The sequence below is a fragment of the Gambusia affinis genome, linkage group LG11, assembly GCF_019740435.1.
Source record: "Gambusia affinis linkage group LG11, SWU_Gaff_1.0, whole genome shotgun sequence".
NCBI classification, from domain to species: Eukaryota; Metazoa; Chordata; class Actinopteri; order Cyprinodontiformes; family Poeciliidae; genus Gambusia; species Gambusia affinis.
The window spans coordinates 5915059-5935173 of NC_057878.1; the positions used below are offsets into that span (position 1 = coordinate 5915059).

At 39.1% G+C, this 20115-nt stretch overlaps 3 protein-coding genes across 3 annotated transcripts; all 3 read right to left on the bottom strand.

Annotated features, from left to right (window-relative positions):
* Nucleotides 1–4869: 4869 nt before the first annotated feature.
* Nucleotides 4870–11742, bottom strand: trim45 (tripartite motif containing 45). Its single transcript, XM_044132532.1, has 9 exons — nt 10235–11742; nt 9884–9891; nt 9292–9386; nt 9028–9173; nt 8065–8381; nt 7798–7927; nt 7342–7456; nt 6959–7085; nt 4870–6871 (listed from the first exon to the last, which is right to left on the bottom strand). The coding sequence occupies exons 1-9, from the start codon at nt 10768–10770 to the stop codon at nt 6717–6719; spliced, it is 1629 nt and encodes a 542-aa protein (XP_043988467.1). The 5' UTR covers nt 10771–11742; the 3' UTR covers nt 4870–6716.
* A 137-nt stretch (nt 11743–11879) lies between these two features.
* Nucleotides 11880–15651, bottom strand: vtcn1 (V-set domain containing T cell activation inhibitor 1). The gene is made up of 5 exons (XM_044131750.1): nt 15142–15651; nt 14281–14345; nt 13155–13511; nt 12823–13074; nt 11880–12132 (listed from the first exon to the last, which is right to left on the bottom strand). Exons 1-5 carry the CDS (start codon nt 15171–15173, stop codon nt 12020–12022), a joined length of 819 nt encoding a protein of 272 aa, XP_043987685.1. The 5' UTR covers nt 15174–15651; the 3' UTR covers nt 11880–12019.
* A 294-nt stretch (nt 15652–15945) lies between these two features.
* On the bottom strand, nt 15946–17771 carry LOC122839786. Its single transcript, XM_044131751.1, has 2 exons — nt 17094–17771; nt 15946–16772 (listed from the first exon to the last, which is right to left on the bottom strand). The coding sequence occupies exons 1-2, from the start codon at nt 17565–17567 to the stop codon at nt 16407–16409; spliced, it is 840 nt and encodes a 279-aa protein (XP_043987686.1). The 5' UTR covers nt 17568–17771; the 3' UTR covers nt 15946–16406.
* Nucleotides 17772–20115: the final 2344 nt, after the last annotated feature.

Sequence of the window (20115 nt, forward strand, 5' to 3'; positions counted from 1 at the left end):
GTCTCCTGGACTTCTCCCTGGTGAGGTGTTCCGGGCACGTCCCACCGGGAGGAGGCCCCGGCTGCAAGACATCTGGAGGACTGGAGTTTGACACTTGTGCTCTTGGCACCTTTGCCAATAAAGATTGGTGAATTGAAGTAGGCATTTTAAACATCCACTAAAGAAAATAGTTCCAAAGAACTTTTGAATAAGGAGGACGACAATATTTATTTATTTTTGTTTGAGCACGTTTTTGAGTGTTACATCGGTTTTACATTTATTAAATTTGTTTAAAATTTGTTAAACACTCTCAAAATTAATCTTGTGTTTCTCGGAAAACGTAAAATTAACGGCGGATGGATATGCGGTTTCACACTCCAACGTATTCTCCTCATCAGTCCGTTTGCGCGGAGTCTGCAGGTTCACTGTCCTACGAAACAATCTGTAAGTACTTCTCTTCCGTCTGTTTTACCTGTATTGTATAAAATTTTAGGGAGATTTTAAATCGCCAGTTAAAGAAATGTCCTGCTCGTAACAGATCGGATGACCGGCGTACCCCTAAAATATTTTTATTTATTTATTTATTTTTTTTAAATCCTTTCCTGTGACCGTTTTTTCTGATATTGTTAAAACACACACAATAAGTTCCCTACCGTCATTAAGAATATTTTGGTGCTGAGCGATTTTAAACTCCGTATTGTTCTGGGCCATAACATTTTCAAATATTACGGCGCCATTATTTGCTGAGCTCCCGTTGGTTCATTTGAGCGCCAACGCGGCAGAATAAATTCGGTTCACTAAAGAATTTAAGTTGCTAGCAGAGTTTGTTTCAAAAAGTCTTGACACAATAAAACCACTTGCATATATATATATATATATATATATATATATATATATATATATATATATATATATGTATGTATATATATATACACGTGTATATATATATGTATGTATATATATATATACACGTGTATGTGTATATATATATATATATATATATATATATATATATATATATATATATATATATATACACACGTGTGTATATATATATGTATACAGTACAGACCAAAAGTTTGGAGAAAACTGTGTCCAAACATTTGGTCTGTACTGTATGTTATATAGATAGTATTTAGATTTATTTAGTATTTAGATTTATACATTAATATAGACCTTTACAGATATATGTAGGTGTCTTTATGTCTGTGCATATATAGATATATATTTATATATCTATATTTGTAGATCTGTTTATATGTTTGTTATAGTAAACTAGTTTCTGTTTTCAAAATGCCATTTGAATAATTGTTGTTTTTTTATTTTATTTTATTATTTTTTTTACAGCACATTTCTTGTTGTGGCACCATTTGCTGAGTGTTAATGAAGTTCTAATAATTGCTGTAGTGAGGTAAAAAATAACTTCTGACAATATTTCAAATTACAAATTAAAAAGCTTTTTTTTTTCTTTTGCATGTTTTATGCTAACACATTTTAGGACTTTGGTTTGTTGATCAAGATTGCATATCTAAGAATGTAATTCACTTCCAGGTTAGGTGAGAAAGACCCCATTGTTCCTACAAGGATAAAGCATCTGGGTCCCACTGAAAACCCAGTTAAAGCCCATTAAAGTCAACCTGGGGAAAGATAAATATTCCTCAAAGCACCTTGTGGGCTGGACCCACCTTCAGCGCACCACACTTCATGACAGATTTACTCACTTTGAACAATTTAGTCCAGTTCATCATAACATGGGGTTTTCTAAAACTGGGATCTTTTTAGCGGGGAAATAATTAGAAAAATACCAATTGTAATAATTCTCATTTTTGAAAGTTAACTGAATAAAAAAGCAAGTCTACACACAACACGTAGAAAAAATAAAGTCCAGAACACACTAACGTACGGGCATAATTGTAATAAATATAAAAAGCCCGAAAAACTTGCAACAAAAAACAACAGTAGCAAAAGATGTACCCCTATAGATTCGAAAATGCTTTCCTCTGTCCAGGCTTCTGGGTGAGCATTTGTCAAATTAAAGTGTCCAGACTCAACGGTCGTCTTCTCACAGGGAAGATTGGCGAAATCGTTCCCTGTGGCAGCGGTCTGGACAGCTACTTCTTGAAATCCTCTCTTTGTCCTGTCTTTGTCAAAGCTTTCCAACTCAACTACTGGGAAGGTTTCCTTCCCAGTAGTTGAGTTGGAAAGCTCAACTGCTGGAAAGCAAGTTTCCCCAGCCGGGGAAACTTGCTTCTCTGATGAGGATGGCTCCTCTGAAACTTCCCCAGCCGGGGAAGGTTCAAAAAGAAAAGCGTCAAAGACATCGTATTCAGAGCAGCAAGTTTCCCCAGTAACTTGCTGCTCCAGTGAGGAAAGCTCCTCTGAAACTTCCCCAGCCGGGGAAGGTTCAAAAAGAAAGGCGTCAAAGACATCGTACTCTGACTCAGTGCTCTTGTCCTTAGAGACACTTTTTTCAAAATCACTCCCAGGAAATATTTTATCACAAATCTTCTTCATTCCGGTAGTAACTAAATAGCCGATGCCAAAGCCCAGTGGAAAAATCGAACTAACTAATATTTTCTCCATGATGAAAATCTTCGTAAGGCACGCCGTTGAATTTTGAAGAGCTGACTGAATATGAGCTTTGAAATTCAAGCATTCATATCCTCAGAAGTTCTTTGATCTTTTGATGACATCACAGATGAGGTCATAGCTACAGTGAGGTCACTAGTTCTGAGGCTAGTTCTGCTCGTTTCTATGGAAACGATCAGTTCAGTTCCACATGACCCAAAAAATTGACCCTTTGCAACTGCGTTACTTAATCATTCGAGGCGCCATGACAGACGTAGGAAGTGATGGACGGGAGTATTGAACAGAGCGACAAATAGTTTTTAAAAGTTGTTTGGAGTCTGTGTGGGTTTTTTTATTGTTTAAAATATTAATAGCTATGATAGCTGTTTGGTTAAGGTTTCCAGCATAAAGACGTGAAAATCTGCTAAGTATTAACAAACTTAGAGTTGTTGGAGTTCTCCAGAGCCCAGCATGAACGGTGAAGAATTAGCACTTTGCTCAGTTCACGTTCAAACTACTTTGGTAGTTGTTTGTAAAAAAAAAAAAGAAAAAAGAAAAATAGAATAAAGTATATGAAACACTTGTGTTATTGGTAAAGAAACCAACAGACTGGTTCCGACAGGAAGGTGAAACCCATAATAACATAGTTAGCTTACCTGACTTTTCACCATGTTTTCTTCTTCATGTCAGACTCCTCTGCTCCCCCTCAGCAGGTTTCCACCTCAGCTCAAATTAAAAATGGTGCTTAATTTCCCAAAATGGCCTCACATTGTTTTATCTTAAATTTTAGGGGGAGTTTTTATCGTTAAAAAAGCTCCCTGTGCAGCTTCTTCAGGTCATTTTAGTTTAATCAGTTCGGACTATTTTGAGCTTTCAGAATGAGCTGTTTAAAAACTTCTTGTTACTTTAAATGCAGCTAAGCTGCCGCTAGCCACGTCCCCATCACGTTTACACTCGCATTTGAAAATGGCTGCAAACCGATGCGCAATTATACATCTGTACAGCTTTGAAAAGCAGAAGTAGAGCCTCCTGCACAACCAACAAGAATGCAGCAAGTGGTTTCTGGATTGTAAGTCAACTTGTCTTTTCCAGCAGCTTTTGTCCAGAGTTAAAATCAGCTGAATAAAATCCGGTCACAATACATTGCTGTCTGAGACGTTTTGAATTAAAAGGTTGAAATGTCTGCGTTTTTTTTTTTTTGCTTTTATTGAAAATTTTAAGAAAATAGAATGACAAGACACACATCAGTAACAAAATTTTGACATGATGAACTGCACAGAAAAAAGGATCAATGAAAAAACAAGATTCACACCCTATAAACATAGTAGAAACATTGTGTTGCAATATTTAAACACCTTAAATTAAAGTATTTCACTTAAATGTTAAAAATGCAGGTAATTTTTTAGAAAACAGTATTTGTGAATAAAAAGACTAAAAACAGGTTAAATTATTACTATAAATTAGGTTTTAATCACCTTTTAAAAGACCAAAATGTATTTTATCAAACCTTAAAAGAGGAATATATTTCTTATACAAGATCCAGTTTTATTATGCAGAGGATTTGGTATTTATGTCGAATTTCTTTGCAAGTCATTCATTATTTTGAAATACATTTTTTGTAGGAGTGGAAAAGAAAAATATTTGGTTCTTATTTTCTTTAGAGACACTAAAACTAATAAAGTAAAAGTCCATCCATCCATCTTCTTCCGCTTATCCGGGGTCGGGTCACGGGGGTAGCAGCTTCAGAAGGGAGGCCCAGACTTCCCTCTCCCCAGTCACTTCTTCCAGCTCCTCCGGAGAAATCCCAAGACGTTCCCAGGCCAGCCGAGAGACATAGTCCCTTCAGCGTGTCCTGGGTCTTCCTCCTCCCGGTGGGACGTGCCCGGAACACCTCACCAGGGAGGCGTCCAGGAGGCATCCTGACCAGATGCCCGAGCCACCTCAACTGGCCCCTCTCGACGTGAAGGAGCAGTAGCTCTACTCTTGAGTCCGTCCCGGATGACTGAGCTTCTCACCCTATCTCTAAGGGAGAGCCCAGACACCCTACGGAGAAAACCCATTTTGGCCGCTTGTATCCGCGATCTCGTTCTTTCGGTCATGACCCAAAGCTCATGAACATAGATGAGGGTGGGAACGTAGATCGACCGGTAAATTGAGAGCTTCGCTTTTTGGCTCAGCTCTCTCTTCACCACGACGGACCGGTACAGCGGCAGACGCTGCGCCAATCCGCCTGTCGATCTCCCGCTCCCTTCTACCCTCATTCGTGAACAAGATCCCGAGATACTTGAACTCCTCCACTTGGGGCAGGACACCCCCCCTGAAAGGCACTCTACCCTTTTCCGGGTAGAGTGCCTTCTCCGGCACTCTAAAAAAGTCATGTTCAAATTAAATAACTTAGTGGAAACATTTAAGAGTTCATTTCACTGAAATGTTGTTGGATCTTAAAGTGAGAATAAATGCACGTTGCAGTAAGAACAGACCACAACTCTTCCATAATGACGATGATGATGATTATTAAAACTAGATGATCACTCTTTGTCTCAGAATCTAAGAGTGACATGATGAAAACAAGGAACAGCAACGGACAAGATAAAGACAACCAAAGTGACCACAGAAAGTCTAATGCAGGCCCTAAAAACTTTAAATTCTGATAACAAGGACACAAAACAAAACAAAACATGGTCAAAGTCAACTACGTCCCCGTTGGACTGACACATTATATAATCAGTCCGTGGAAAAGAATCCATGCTGCAGCCCTGATTTTATGTTCCTGCATGTGAAAATGAACAACAGCCATAAAAGGGAAGTTTCCGTTTTTTCATGCTCATGCAAAATGTACTTTAAATGGGTGACATGCAGTGAACACTTTAAGAAAAGAAAAAAATCAGGTCACATCTGTTTTACTGTGAATTGGTTCAGTCACACAACTCAATAAACAAAGTCAATTCAGGCCAACAAAATACCTGAGAAGAGGCAACTATAACTCCATATTGAAGCAAAGACCCATTGATTTATATAGCTTGACTATAGCATCCATTGACTATAGCATCCATTGACTATAGCATCCATTGACTATAGCATCCATTGACTATAGCATCCATTGACTATAGCATCCATTGACTATAGCATCTGTTATGTTTCTTCTCATAACGTTATAGACTCAACAGAACCTCAGTGGAACGTGATACTTTTGACTTGACGATTTTGGTCCATGTGACTAAAAGTTTGGACACCCTGGTCTGATGTGATAACAGCGCTTAAAAATGAAGATACTTTTTTTTAAAATTGATTTTCATAACTTTATGTAAACATCAACAAAAGTGAACAAAATCAACCAACCCCAAATCAACAAGGAGAACTGCAGTGTCCATATAAAAACATACATACAGCCTACATACAAAATAAGAGGATTACTAGTAAATGTTTAGGATCTGCATTAAGTGTCTGAAGCAACATTAAAAAGACAGAAAGAGGGAGTTAGTGAGAAATGTTTACCAATGATCTCTTGTATCATCAGATGAACAGCTTTACAGAACATTTGAATACAACTGCAAGACCAAAACAAATGAATAAAAGTTCCTCTATGTAGTTTGAATTTATGACAAAGATCTGAAGCATCAGGAAACATCCTTCGAAGGCGAACAGGTGTGTAATAAGTTCAGTAGAAGAATTTAAAGTTCTGCTCATGTATAGAAACCGAGCTGCAGTTGGGGAGAAGATACGTTTTAACATAATCATCATTCTGGGAAAAATGTTCTCATGACCTGCATAATTTTATCATTTAAAAAAATCCAGATCTTACAATATATCTGTGCTTTCACCTGATACAGTCTGCTGCACAGCTGCCATGTTGTAACACTTGGAAATCCAAGGAAAAAGTAAATGTTTAGTGTAGAAGTATTCAGATTATTGCCGTCGTTAATGGAACTATTTCACTAAAGATGTACATCACTAGGATTGTTTTTAAATATGCTGCAAGTTAAGAATCTTTTTCTTGCCTTTAGATTATTTTAAAAAATAAAAAGTTCCACTGTTTGTATAATATCCAGTATTTCTCATGATTTGGAGTCCAAGAAATGAAAAGCAGCTTGACGGTCCTGTGTTCACCTGCAGCCTGAGTTTTACCTCTCAGATCCTCTGATCTGCTGCTGCTTCACCTCCACTCCCCATCAGAGCTCCACAGTTCTCAGGTGTCCACGAGGGGAAACTGCGGCCAGTATGCTCTGAGGCAAACACTCAGACGTTTCCGCTGTGCTGCCACAGCAGGACCAGTGGGGCCTCCCTGGATGTCCCTTGTGGCCGTGACCGCAGCCTTTAAATCCTCCTGCAGAAGGTTTTGAATTGTCTAAAACAAGCCTAGATGAAAATCATGCAAACGATTGTTTATTTTTTATAATTTTCTTATATGTACCTGGCATGGTTCCTGGGCAGCCACAGCGAGCCTCTTTAGCGCCTCCGCTGGAGCAGAAGGAGCAGCAGTGAAAAGTCCCGTTGTGCTGCCTGAACTTCCTCTGCACATTCAGAATAAATGGAGAACCCTGCAGGAAAGCATTGTGAGCAGTCAATTCAGAAATAAGCCCAAACTCAACACGTTTTGTGTTGTGGCAGATTTCCCTTAAGGATCTACTGGAAGTGTTTCGCTGCCATCTAGTGGCCAAAACATTTGCACAGTTATTCCAAGTTTTGCCAGGACGCTATAGAAATCATGTACTGTAGTCAAATTAACAGCGATTGAAACAGGAGAAACAGAAACATTACAGCAGAAGGTTTTCTGGACCTGGACTGGTTCAGCACCTTAACATGTTGGGCTCTGACACAGACCCACACAGAGTACTCTCCTGGTTCCTCTGCTCTGTAAGAGACGCTGTAGCTTCCATCACTGTTGTCTACCACTATCGTCTCCACTGTGCTGAGGGACAAAAATAATTTGTTTCAATAGCAGAAGATCGGAAAATCAGAGAATGAGCTGTGAAAATATATAAATTATTTCTATGGGATTTTTTTTTTCTAGCTTGACTATCTGTATTAGGTGAAAGAACAAAACTGCACACAAAAGTGTGTTACTCTGACTTATTCAACTTACTTTGAACATAAGGGCCTGTTAAAGTTCATTCACATTGAATGATAGATTAAATAATTTATAAAATACACAACTTTATGCAAAGAATTCAAGAGAAACTTGCTGGATGTCTCAAGTTTCTAACTTTCTCTGAATCAACGTTGGCTGGCGGAGCGGCCATATTTACTCACCAGTTCTTCTTCTCTTTGTGGATGAGGCTGACCAGGACGTGTTCGCCTCCTCGAGCCAACTGCTCCCCACCGGAGTCCCGACACACCAGAGTGAAATGTCCCCGCTGAGCTACCGTTCCCTGCTGCAGACCTGTGACCATGACGGGTGGAAGGTAAGGAAAAAATGGCGTCGCTGAATTGTAACTGCGTGGCATTAGAAAATCCACAAGAGATGCAAACTTTTCTTACATCGATAGAAGCACGTAATTTCATCAGTCAGCTGCTCACCTTCTCCTTCAACGGTGCACCTGCTGACGTCCACTGTCCTGGAGTGGATCACGCCCACCAACGGGTATCCTTCCACCTCTCCTGCCGGCTCCCTGGGCAGGAAGCAGACACTGCCGCCATCGTCAGGGGCAACTGTCGCTGGGTGGGGGTCGTACCCACTCTCCGCCAGGCTGGTCAGTCTTCTCAGGGTCACTCCTTTAGCGCTGAGGATCTCTGCATCGGAGCCACAGCTCAGCAGCCGCTCCGCGAACTCCACGCTCCCTCTGACGTCAAGCAGGGCCTGATGCAGCTGCGCCCTCTGCAGGAGGAGGTGGTTTCTGAAGGAAGGAAGTGTTTATGGTAAACTAGGATTCATCGAATGATTCGAGTACCTCGATGATTAAAATTCCTAGAGGGAAATGGTTGATATCTATGATATTGATATCTGATCGTGATACCACTGTTATGCCAGATTTACCTCTTTTTTTTATCCAATTAATTGTAAGAATAATGAATAGCTTTCTCGATTACTAAAATATTTGTTTACAACAGCCCTATGGTAAACCAAACAGCAGGGAGTAGTAGCTGTGTTTTCATTACAGAATCTGCTTTTAATATCTACAACAGTGACTACATTATTTTACCTATATTTATTTATTTTCCAAATAAAAAAAAAAGATTCTCTTCTCCTTCCAAAAGAATAGCTTTTTTTCTCTTTTTGTAATTTGCTCTAACATTGGAATTAAAATAAGTAGCAGTAGCTCTTTGAAAGGACATGGTTGCTGAACCCTGACCCTAGGAGGGTTCAGCAACCAGGGTTGCTGGTTGCTGAACCCTAGGAGTTCAGCTCCTAGGGTTCAGGAGCTGAACCCTAGGAGGGTGCAATGTGCACACGTGCAATGTGCGCACATTGCACGTGCACATTGCAGTAACGTGCAATGTGCACGTTACTGCACATTGCAGCAACGTGCAGTAATGTCCTACCTGCGCTGTACCCTGATCTCCTCCAGGCGGCGCAGCAGAGACAAGCAGTGAGCCTCCACAGCGCTGGCGTACTCTCGCGAGAAAGCTCTAATCTGATTGGCGGTTTCATCTACTCGAACCTGCAAATTTTCTTGAGAAATTTCCACCTACAGGAGGATTAGAACGCGAAAGATAAAAAAGTTATGTTTTACATCCGAATATAAAAAAAATCTAAGTGTATAGCTTATATTGAATATCAATATGTAAATGGGTCTTTTTGGGGACCTTTTGCAGCGAGTCCTCCAGTCGCTCCACACGAACCAATCTGACCAGCTCGATCCTCGCCATGACAGTCGATAAATGTAAAGTTTTATTTAACCCTGTATGTCCAAGACGTAACCTTGTCATCACTACTTGTTCCTTTCGGTTCTTCAAAATGTATGGCAAGATATTAGAAAAAAAAGATTCTGCCAAATAACAGAGGTCAAATAAGTCAGTGTGGTCAACAATGCACAAAGAATAGAACATCTAGACTGTCCAACAAAGTATTAGGGCCATTATATATATTAAAGGGGGGAAAATTGCCAAAAGGAGTATTTTCGCTTCTGCCGCCTGCAGGTAGGAGGGAGAACAGATTTTTGTTTATGATTCTTATTCACTGATTTTGATGGCTGACATCCAAACGTTTAATGATGAAGAAAATAAATGACATCTACTTTAAAAGCTTGAGACTGTGGGCTAAAATATTTTCTTAATCCATTTAAACTACAGATGTTTTCTTATGCAGTCTTTCCTATTGTATTTAATTGTTTTCAAGAATCAAGAGGCAAAAAATTACATTTCTGAAGTTAGAAGAGATGTGCCCCAAAATACTTACATCTGTAACTCTGGTGCAGAGGCTGCAAATCTAAAGTTTTATAGGCCTAACATTTTATAGCTTTAGTTTAAAAAATAAATAAAAGGTTTACTTTCAAGTTTGCAAATATAATTTGTGTTGGTCTATTCATCCCGCTAGAATATTACAGTTAGGGATTGTAACTTCAAAAATAAAATAAAGAAAGAGGCATGAATATTTTTGAAAGGGTTTGAAATGATAAGAATTCAATTTAGATCTATTTTCAGAATAAAGTGTTTAAAGTTAGTCTTTTTTTTTAGAGCATAGCGACACATTGTGTTCTCGGGTGTGGTTAACAAAATCTGGTGGCGTTTTGAGCTAAAACGGAGAGACTAAAACAGATTTAGTAACTTTGTCAGACTCCTTGAGAAACAGTCCAGAAAGTAGGGCCTACTCCACCTGTGTGCCTGGCGGCAGAACTCGCACAGGTTCAGGCTGCACACCTCGCAGCGGCTCTCGGCGCTTCCTTCGCCGCACAGGTCGCAGCCCAGCGGGCCGTCGCTCACCAGGGTCTCTAGGAATACCTCGTCCAGCGCCAGGTGGTCTGTGCTGAGCCCGGCCGGTCCGGACTGAGGGATATCCACCTCGGTGTCACACTCGGGGCAGAGCACGGTGAACGAGAGGGAGTCTCGGTCCTGTTCCGCCGCCTCCTGTGAGGTGAAGCGGCCCCGCGGAGACACCGAAAACGGCTCCAGCTGCCCGATGCAGTCGGAGCAGAAGGTGTGCAGGCAGGGGAGGATTTTGGGCTCCCGGTACAAGTGTTTGCACACGCTACAGACTGCTCTGGGGTTCACAGAAGCACTTTTAGGTTCCGGTTCCGAGCTCACTGTCGGCTTGTCTGCGGTTTCTTTCTGCTCTGACTGGGACATCGTTGGTTTTGGGGGACGTCCTGTGCCAAAATCAGAGCAAAACTCACCGTGAAACCCACCGAGTTCAAACGAGTTGTCAGAGTTTAGAGAAAACTCATCCCTATATCCCTGTTGTTCTCTGCAAGTCGCACCGAATTACTGTTTTCCTCACACGACTCATAAAACTACTTCTACAAACTTTTCTGCCTAATTAAAATCCACTTTTCCTCGGTAAAGTAAGCTGCGTTCAAAGCCGCATGGGACATATGACACCTCACTAACTAACGGACCAATGGGAAGCTCCTCTTCGCTATTCGGGGAGTTTCCATAAACATTCCTGGAGTCTTTACTGCCATACAGATTATACTATAAAAGTATTTTATAAAAAGTCAGAAAATATTTCCAACAGTAATAAGAGAATGCAGTATTTTAATTAAACAAAGGACACATTTTTTTATATTTGAAAAAGGGACGTCATAAATCATAGTATCTTAAACTTCAAATGGACCTTTTCACATTTGTTGATTTAAAGAAAGGATTTTGTTTTGCAACTTCTTTCGGGCTTGATTGAAAAAATGGAAATAAAGATATTATTCTGAGCAACGGGAATAATATTTAGTCAGTCTTTCTGTTAAAAACATTTGCAATATTATATCGAGTTTAACAAAATAAAAGCGCCACCTGATCCTATTTATTGTGAAAATAAAGAAAATGTAAAAATTAGGTTATCAAAAAAATTATTCTTTGTGTTCGACTTAACATTTAATACTGGAAGATTTTAATTTGTAATAATTTTATATCTAGCTACAAATAAAGTCTCTATTTGGCTACTTTTTTAAAATCATTTTATATGTTGCATATTCCCTTTAATCCAACTTTTTGTGACGTATTTTCCAGTACTGTTGCAGTTACTTTATCCAAAACGACACAGGGATTTACGTCATCTAATAGAAGACCAGAAGCTAAAAATAAATACAGTACGGCAAGAAAAACAGACTTCTAAATAATTTTCTTGTCGTCAGACACTATTTAAACACTATTTACATATATAATATATATATATATATATATATATATATATATATATATATATATATATATAATAATCAGCACAATATTCCATGACATATGTTACAATAAAAACGGACAGCTAAACTTTAGTAATCGACACTTAAATAAACTGCATCACTTACTCTGTTCTTGAATGTACCCAGTACATAGACAATATTTGACAACGTTTTTAAAGCAAAGATAATAAGGCTGTATTGACCTACACCACATAAAACATGCATAGGACACTAGTAATAATAATTAGATAAATTGACACAAGCTGCGTTGAAGCGACACTGAAGGTGAAGAATGTCCTTCCCAAAACACCAGCGCCTGGAAAACACACAAGATTAGACACTGAATACAGAATTGTAGATTTTAGACAAGTAGATGTTTTATATTAAATATTTCAACAGCACTTTTTCCTCAATGACGAGGTATTCTCTTTGGAAGATCGCAGAGACCAGCTTAGACAGGAAAAATGGAACCCAAATAACTCACATGATGGCCTCACTGGGCAACATGTTTGCCAAGTGACAGAGAGCCAAGCAGTGAATCAAATGGAGGGTAGGGACAGGGACACACATGATCAAAACTACTCTAGTGGTGTGATTGTTCTGACGACACATTATATGCCTAATACTTCCAAAGCATGTTCAGAACCGAGAAAGCCTTTTGAATAAGAAGTGAAATGTCTAAAAGAAATGAGAAAACAGGTCCGGTTACCTTCTAAGTAAACACTTAGGATCATCACATCTGTCAGTATGCCTCAGGGCAACAATGTAGCTTAGCACCATTAGTGTATGAATGGGTGAGCGACTGAAGGTAGCGTTAAACACTTTGGTTTACTTGGACTTGATGCAGCACAATGGAAATCCAGGACAAACATACTTGTTTGAGTTATGCTGTATTTCATGAGTTTCGTCAATGGTAAATATGATGTAAATTTTCCCTTTGTTCAGTGGTCAAGAGCTCTTGTTACGTCAGTAGATGGGCATCATAAAGACTCAACCCAGACTGTACCTGTTATAGTTGCTTCGGTGACTGCCACCACCAAGTTGTTTTCGATCCTGCAGCTGTAGGTCTCGCTGACCTTCACTGACTGTAGAGAGCTCAGGACACTGTAAATCCCTGGTGAGCGTTCAGTGAAACTTGTGTTTGCGTTCAGTTCATTCCCGGTTTGGTTCAGCCACGTAACATCTGGTTTAGGAAACCAGCTGCTCGCCTCAGAGGTCAGGATGTTGTTAGAGAACTTTAGTGTCGGCACTGAAAAGACTGCGACAGCAAACCAACGTTTTTATTACGCACAGGACCATTTTCTCAGAAAAAGTCATTTAGGGGAACTGAAAGGTTACCTGCTGTCCGGAGCTGAATGCTGACTGTCCCTCGTCCAGCAGAGGACCTAACGGTGCAGGTGTACTCTCCCTCGTCACTGCTTTTCACACTCCGCAGCAGCAGAGAGGCGTTACCGATGGCTACAGCGTCAGGGAAGACCTGAGTTCTGCCTCTAAACTCTGAAGCTTGCCCAGCAAGAGCCGGTGCTCCCTTCTCGTAACGATAAACCGTTCCCACATCCGTTTTCTCCCAGCTGACCGACACGTCACCCAGCCTGTTTGGTTGACTTTCTGCAGAAACATAGCAGCTGAGAACCTGGTCCTCGCCGAGGCTGGCGACCGGTTTGGTGTTACTGCTCATCACCTTGGACGTGGATTCTGCGGACGACAGTTTGGTCTCAAAATGTATTTTGTGTCTTATAGCCCAATGCTTTAATGTATAAGGTGGAAAAACGTTTTAGAAGTGCGACTCAACACTGGCTGCGTTTCCGTTACGAATATGAAGATAGTCTGCTAACATTGAACAAACATAGTTTTTCAATTGTGGTGTTTCCATTTCCATTCAATAAGAGCCGCAACTAAAATCGTACTTGAATAAGTTTGTTCACGTGATAATTCAAACACTTTGGTGGGTCTTACCACTTCCTATTGTCTTCTTTGTCTTTTCTGCAACTAAATACAATCCAGTTGTTGGTCCCAGGACTTGTGTGATGCATAAAAAGTTTTTCCATTGCAGTTTTGTAACAGTTTATTTCAGTACACCCGAAAAACTACCTCATCCTCCACAAAACACTTTAATTGAAAAACGTGAGTTTGTTTTAATCAAAATGTCCACGTTTCCATTCGGCAAATCTATTTTCCAAGTTCCAATTTGCACAATTCTATGGCCAATGGAAAGTGACTGTTAACAGGGTAACTTCAACAAGAACAAGGAATCAGACGGAGGTTTACGTATTAGGACGGCTCTGTGCATAAAGAAACATATGGTTGCATGCCTGGAACTCCACAAGGATCAACTGCTCTTCAGTATAAACAAACACAGAACATACTGAACACACCCATTGCATGTCTGCCATTACTAACCCTGACTGAGTCACTACTACTATTACTAATAATAATATAATAATTATAGGTCTGCAGGTCTTACTTGAGAAGGCCAGGGACAAGATGAGGATGATGAAGGCTGCTAACAGGACATTGAGGGTCACCATGCTACATGTGGAGAAAAACAATCAGGAAACTGGAAGGAAGCAGGTTTAATAATCCATTTACATATGAGAGACGGAAACATCCTTGTTTCAGGATACTATTGCTCTTACATCCTTAACTGCTAGATGTTATTTATTGTTACGCTGGAAGTCTGATAAATGTGCCTCAGTATCCATGTGGGTTAAAGACACGAGGTTGTTTTTAGAACCTTGAGGAAATTACATGCACTTTACAAGAATGTAGAAAAATGGTTATACAAAAAAAAACAAAAACCCAGCAATATTTTCTTTCTTATTTTTCAAACAAAGACGTTTTGCTTAGAAAAAAAAAAATCCTCAAAACTAGTGCATTGTATTGCATTTGTTTGATACACTATTTTGTCAGTGTTATGTTAAGGTGCATATATTCAACAAGAATCATATATTTATTGTAATCTGTTTGACGTCCTCTCATAAAAATATTTTGAAAACAGAAGTTCATCGTTTCATTCTGATAGCAGCATGAGTGGCTCTGCATTTTACATACGTATATTTAATTGAACACTATGATATAGTAATATATATATATATATATATCACTTTATATATGCATATCACTTTTTTGCACTTCATAACCTGAAACTGCAGTTGCAAGTACATCTGGGAAGACAATAAAACAACATTTTAGCACAATAACATAGTCCTAGATATCGTGCAACAAAACTGGCATGATAAGAATACAGAATCATCTGTAGAGATAACTCATTTCAAAATGTTCAAAAAGTTCTCTTCATTATCAGTCGAATTTCTGCAAATCTTACGTGAAAAAAATGATTTGTCCGACTGTAGCCATGCCTCTGTAGTGTAGAAGATCCTCTTGCTGCTTAGCTCAGTCCCGGTCCAGATGTTCTGCTCGTGTGCCTCTTATCTCCACAGATAATTCCTGTACATGTTTATCCTGCAGCGACTGTCTCCTGCCTTCCTCTCTGCATGTCGAACACAACACCATGAGTAAACATTACACTGTAGGTGTGGGCTTCGTTCTGTTGTCACAGCGGCTCATTTATCTCTGCAAAATAAAAGCTTCAGCGTGACAGGTGGAAGAATTCAGTCGGTATCTGGTTTGGTTCATTTTAAATGTTCATATTATCATTATTGCATTTTTCCAATTCTGAAGTAGCAAGCGTGATCAATGCACGCTTAAATTCTTGGCGCGCTATTTTATAACCTATTCTGAGGCTTTTTGTAGTCTATGCTGCTCCAACTTGTTTATAAAGATCATATTTACGTCGTTTTAGTGTGTCGTACTTTATGATTAAACCCTGGATTTGAATGCAACATTTGGTACGATGCGGTAAAGTAAAGTACGTAAGCAGAAGTTTATTTATGTCGCACCTTTTCACAGACAGAGCTCATAAAGTGCTCGACTAAAAGGGTAACGGTAAACAAATTGGAAGAAATGTACAATAAAGAATAAAGGCTCAAGTTTATATAAGAGCATATTGCAATAAAAATGTTTTTAGCGGCTGTTTAATAGTTTCTACACAGTCCATTCCACAGTCTGGGTCCAACGTCTTGGAAAGATCGCTCTCCTCTTGGTTCTGGGTTTGGGAGACCACTGAAGGTTTTGGAGTTTATACACTCAGAATACAGAAAAAGGCTTATATTTGAATCAAATCTGAAATATACAATGGACCCTGTAAAGGTCTGACAAAAATATTAAAATGAAACCCAGATCTGATTGGTGGCTAGTGTAGCAACACTAAAACAAGAGATGTATGGGTTTGTAGAACCTTGGACAATCTGAAGATGAGCCAACTCCTCCTTATGAAAACAAGTGAATCATAAAGAGAATATCATGAGGATGCTTTATGATTGTGACAATAATGTTTCCATTAATCCAGGAGCAAACAGAGAGACAGGGTGGAGTAGAAACAAATGAGAAAGAAACCAAATCAATTCTAAATCATTACAACATTTTAATTAATAAAAAAGAATAATAGAACATATGCTTGTAAATGAAAGTGAAAATGACAGAATTATGAAACAGTCCCGTCCTTCTGCATGATACAAATAAAGTTGGTGTCTATGCTGTTCGTTTTTGTTCATGGTCATTGTCTCCAGTTTCTTCTCTTTCAACTTCTGTCTCGTAAAAGGCCGATGCTGAGACTTTTTCCCAGACTTCAGAAATCTGCATGACATCCTCACCGTCTGGTAGATGCTGGTGGTACCTGATGCTTTTAATGTAGTCCTTACAGAGTATTTCCGCTTTGTCTTTTGCCATTTTCTGTAGCTGCTCACTCAAATGGTTGCCGACTTCCTCCGCCAGCAGGTTGTCATACACCACGCTGTAATAGGGAGCGCCGCATTTGTACCTCAGTGTGCAGGCTTTCCAAACTTCTGAGATGCTCCAGAGAAACAGAAAACCACAGCACAGGAAAAGACCAATGTCCTGAAAAAAAAACAAGAAACAAATTTTAAAAATCTGCATTCTTCTTAAGACATTTTTGTTTACCATCCAGCCACTTTAAGGGTAACTGTAACTAGATGTTTTATAATATTGTATTTTAAGGTAATGCATGTTGTAAAGTCAAAGACTCAAAACCTTCTTGTACTCCTGTCTTCAATCTGACAGCAAATTTCACTAAATAAATGCCAACATCACAGCTAAAGTTTGGAATGTTCTGTTTCTAAACAAGTTTATTAAAGTTACTTGAAACTGACATCAAAACTAATCTGCTTGGAGCTCCATAATCAGTGCCGTGATACTCACAAGCGACTTGGTCTTGTAATCGTCCTGGATGCGTTTCTCTTCGTAGGTCAGATTTGCTTTGCAAGGCATTCCGGTCAGAGTTGAGTTGAGGTTTGTCTTCAGGCAATAGTACCAGTCTCCATCGAAGAAAACCAGAGAAATCCAGAGAGCTGTGAGACTGATATACCTTATGATAAGCTTTACGATGTAGTGGCAGACACATCTATTTGGGAAACGGAATTTGAAGAATCGTTTACTGGAAGAAGGTTTTCGGCGGTAAAAAGGCTCAACGATGTTGACGACAAAAGTCAGGATAAAGGGAGGGAGAGTCAAGTAGTAGATACCGCTGGCATGTACACCAGGCCTGCAGGAGCAAACAAAGTGCATGTCAAATACATACTGCAGGATGGAGAAGAGGACCACCAGCAGGAACAGGCTGACTGCATGTTGCACCAGCTTCAAGATTCTTGTCGTGGGCTGTGGAATGTGCTGCATAGTGTCTGAAGAGCTGGAAGTCTGTGCCGCTGCCAGGTTGCTCTGGTTGTGTCGACGTCTTCTTGATGTTCTCGCTTTCCACTCTGGGTGAAGTTGCTGCTGTCCACTTTTTATCCACAACTAAACCACAATCAATGTGAGCCAGTGGTGAACCGCAGTGTGCACTGTTCTGTAGCCTGCTTTCATAATGAGGGTGCCACTTGCTTTCAGTTGTCAGAGATTTCTGAAACCTTGCAACATTTTGTAATTTTAGGGAACATTGCGCTATAGAAAGATGTACTTTGGATGCTTATCATTTTGGTTTTTTTCTGTTCACTTGTCCTGTCTATGGTGCTGCTGCCTGTCTTGGTCAGGTCTCCCTTATGTAAGAGGTCTTGATCTCAATGGGGTTTTATTTGTTTAATAAAAAAAATTTAAATCTGAATCCTTTTGTTCTCGCTCTGAAGATGTGCGCATTGATAACGCTCTTTGAGTTGTGATTGCACTAGACTCTTTAAAACCCCAGCATGGTCTTAAGAGACGGAGTCCATTGGAAACCTGTGAGCTTTTTAAACTGTGCGTGGTCCAGCAGAGTCGCACTGACCCCACGTGTGCTTTTGTGTGGTTTTGGGAACTGACGGTCTGACGGGACACGCTCTATTTTAAAAGCCGGTGCACCTTTCCTCGTTCCTTGTGTGCAGAAAATATTTTGTTAATGTTTGGCTGAATGACTTTAGATGATTTTCAGTTAGTTTCCTTTTGCTTTGGTAAAGTTAGTGTGTGGTGTAAAAAGAGTGTCTGTTTCTTGGAAAGTCAAAGTTCAATGTGGTTGAACTGTTTGAAGCTAAATATTTGCTAGCGGTTGTAAAAATAAATAAGTAAATAAATGAAGTGTAGTGGTGATTTGATAAACTTTTTCCAGACTATTATGGAATCAGGCAATAGCATAACTGCATAATAACCTTGAGTCATCTGAAGAAACCCACATGGTCTATGATTTACCCTCCAGTTCAGACCAACGTGCTGTGACCACTGCTTCAGCTTTTACAGGATGTTTTAATTTTGAAACTGTGGTTAACAGCTGTGTTAATTCACATAACGTTTAGGTTCCTATTTCCTATTTGACACGCAAACCTTTGACAGACTTTTTCTGCTGTCGGAAAAAAACGTTTCATTACTTCCATAGACAAGTTTCTCTTCCCGTTTTTACTTCCATAGCTAATATCAAAAGTGCCACAGTTCTATTCTGTATCTGTTTTATATTTTATTTAACTTGTTTTTCTCCGTTTTTTCTTAAATAGAAACTCATGATTATTATTTGAATGTATAGGAGTCATTTTGTGTCTATTATGTGGGAAAATTAGGATACCTTACTGTACGGTTTTCTATATTTTGATAAATGGGTAATAACAACTGTTGATTCATGAAAATCTTCTGCACAATGATATGAAGAGGAAAACAAAGCTTAGGAATAGAAGAAAAGATGTTGCGCCTTCAGAACTTACACATATAATCTGATTTAACATGTAAAATTTAAAAAAACCACACAGCAGCTGATTAAAACATCTTAAAAAGTTAGTTTTCCCACAACTAAATGGTTGTGTGTTTAGGATTACATCTGGTCTGGTCATTCGTACTATAAATCACATGGATATTTGAGGTGGGTAGAATTTCTGAACAGGAAATGAGAATTGATATAGTTGTTTTTTTGTTGGTTTCTACTCCATACTGTCACGTTTCTCTGCTTGCTCGTGGATTCTAGGAAACCTTATGATAATCAAAGTGCGTCCTCATAACATTCTTCACGACATTGCAATCTGTTCACTTGTTTAGGTGTTTTAACAAGGGACTGACTCGCCTTCAGGCTCAAAACTCGTCTGATGCAGAACTTTTTTAATGTTGCTGCACCGCATGCTGATCAAATCTGTTTCATTTAAAGCACAGAGCTTTATATGAACAGGGCCTGTTGTATATTTTGGATTTGATTCAAACACACACCTCATCTTGTAGTCTGAGTTTATCGACTCCACACCTTTTACTGGTCGCCCAAACTAATTCTTAATTATTCATCTTATGTTACATGCATAATTCCTATTTGCACTTTCTGAACCAATTGAAAGAAAGTTTGTTGCAGCTTATTTTTCACCAAGGTAGTCAGCCTATTGTTTTTGTCTGTTTCAGTATTATTCAAAGTGTTGTTTTTACATGTTTGCTAAAATTTGTGAAGTTATTGTTGTATTTTAGTGTACTATACTGGTCCAAAGTTATGAAATAAATTTGTAATTCAGTACATTTATGTCTGCGTTTTTAAAAAGAAAGTATCGGATCGGTATTGGCCAAAACTATATCACAGATATCAGTATCGGAAGTAAGAAAATTGGATCGGTGAATCTCTAGTTTTAAAACGCAGCCAAGAAAGTTTTTCCTTTAACAGAGGATGTTTGGCTGGGTAGTCTGGAGATTTCTGGTGGAAACTGTTTTGCAAACATTCTGCAGAAAGACAAATTTAAATTTGAACTTTGAAGTAATGGACAAGATCTCATGTCATCTTGTCAAGATATGATATGAA

Bases quoted from the DNA above. Each gene is read 5' to 3' on its own strand.
- vtcn1 (XM_044131750.1), bottom strand. From the start codon at position 15,173: ATGGCTACAGTCGGACAAATCATTTTTTTCAC. The intron at 13,075-13,154 runs GTAACCTTTCAG...TTGCTGTCGCAG, and splicing joins CATTCAGCTCCGGACAGCAG to TCTTTTCAGTGCCGACACTA. The intron at 12,133-12,822 runs GTACAGTCTGGG...TGTGTTTTCCAG, and splicing joins CACCGAAGCAACTATAACAG to GCGCTGGTGTTTTGGGAAGG.
- trim45 (XM_044132532.1), bottom strand. From the start codon at position 10,770: ATGTCCCAGTCAGAGCAGAAAGAAACCGCAGACAAGCCGACAGTGAGC. The intron at 9,174-9,291 runs GTCCCCAAAAAG...ATCCTCCTGTAG, and splicing joins TGGAGGACTCGCTGCAAAAG to GTGGAAATTTCTCAAGAAAA. The intron at 7,457-7,797 runs GTGAGTAAATAT...TTTGTCCCTCAG, and splicing joins CACAAAGAGAAGAAGAACTG to CACAGTGGAGACGATAGTGG.
- LOC122839786 (XM_044131751.1), bottom strand. From the start codon at position 17,567: ATGCAGCACATTCCACAGCCCACGACAAGAATCTTGAAGCTGGTGCAA. The intron at 16,773-17,093 runs GTGAGTATCACG...TTTTTTTTTCAG, and splicing joins ATTACAAGACCAAGTCGCTT to GACATTGGTCTTTTCCTGTG.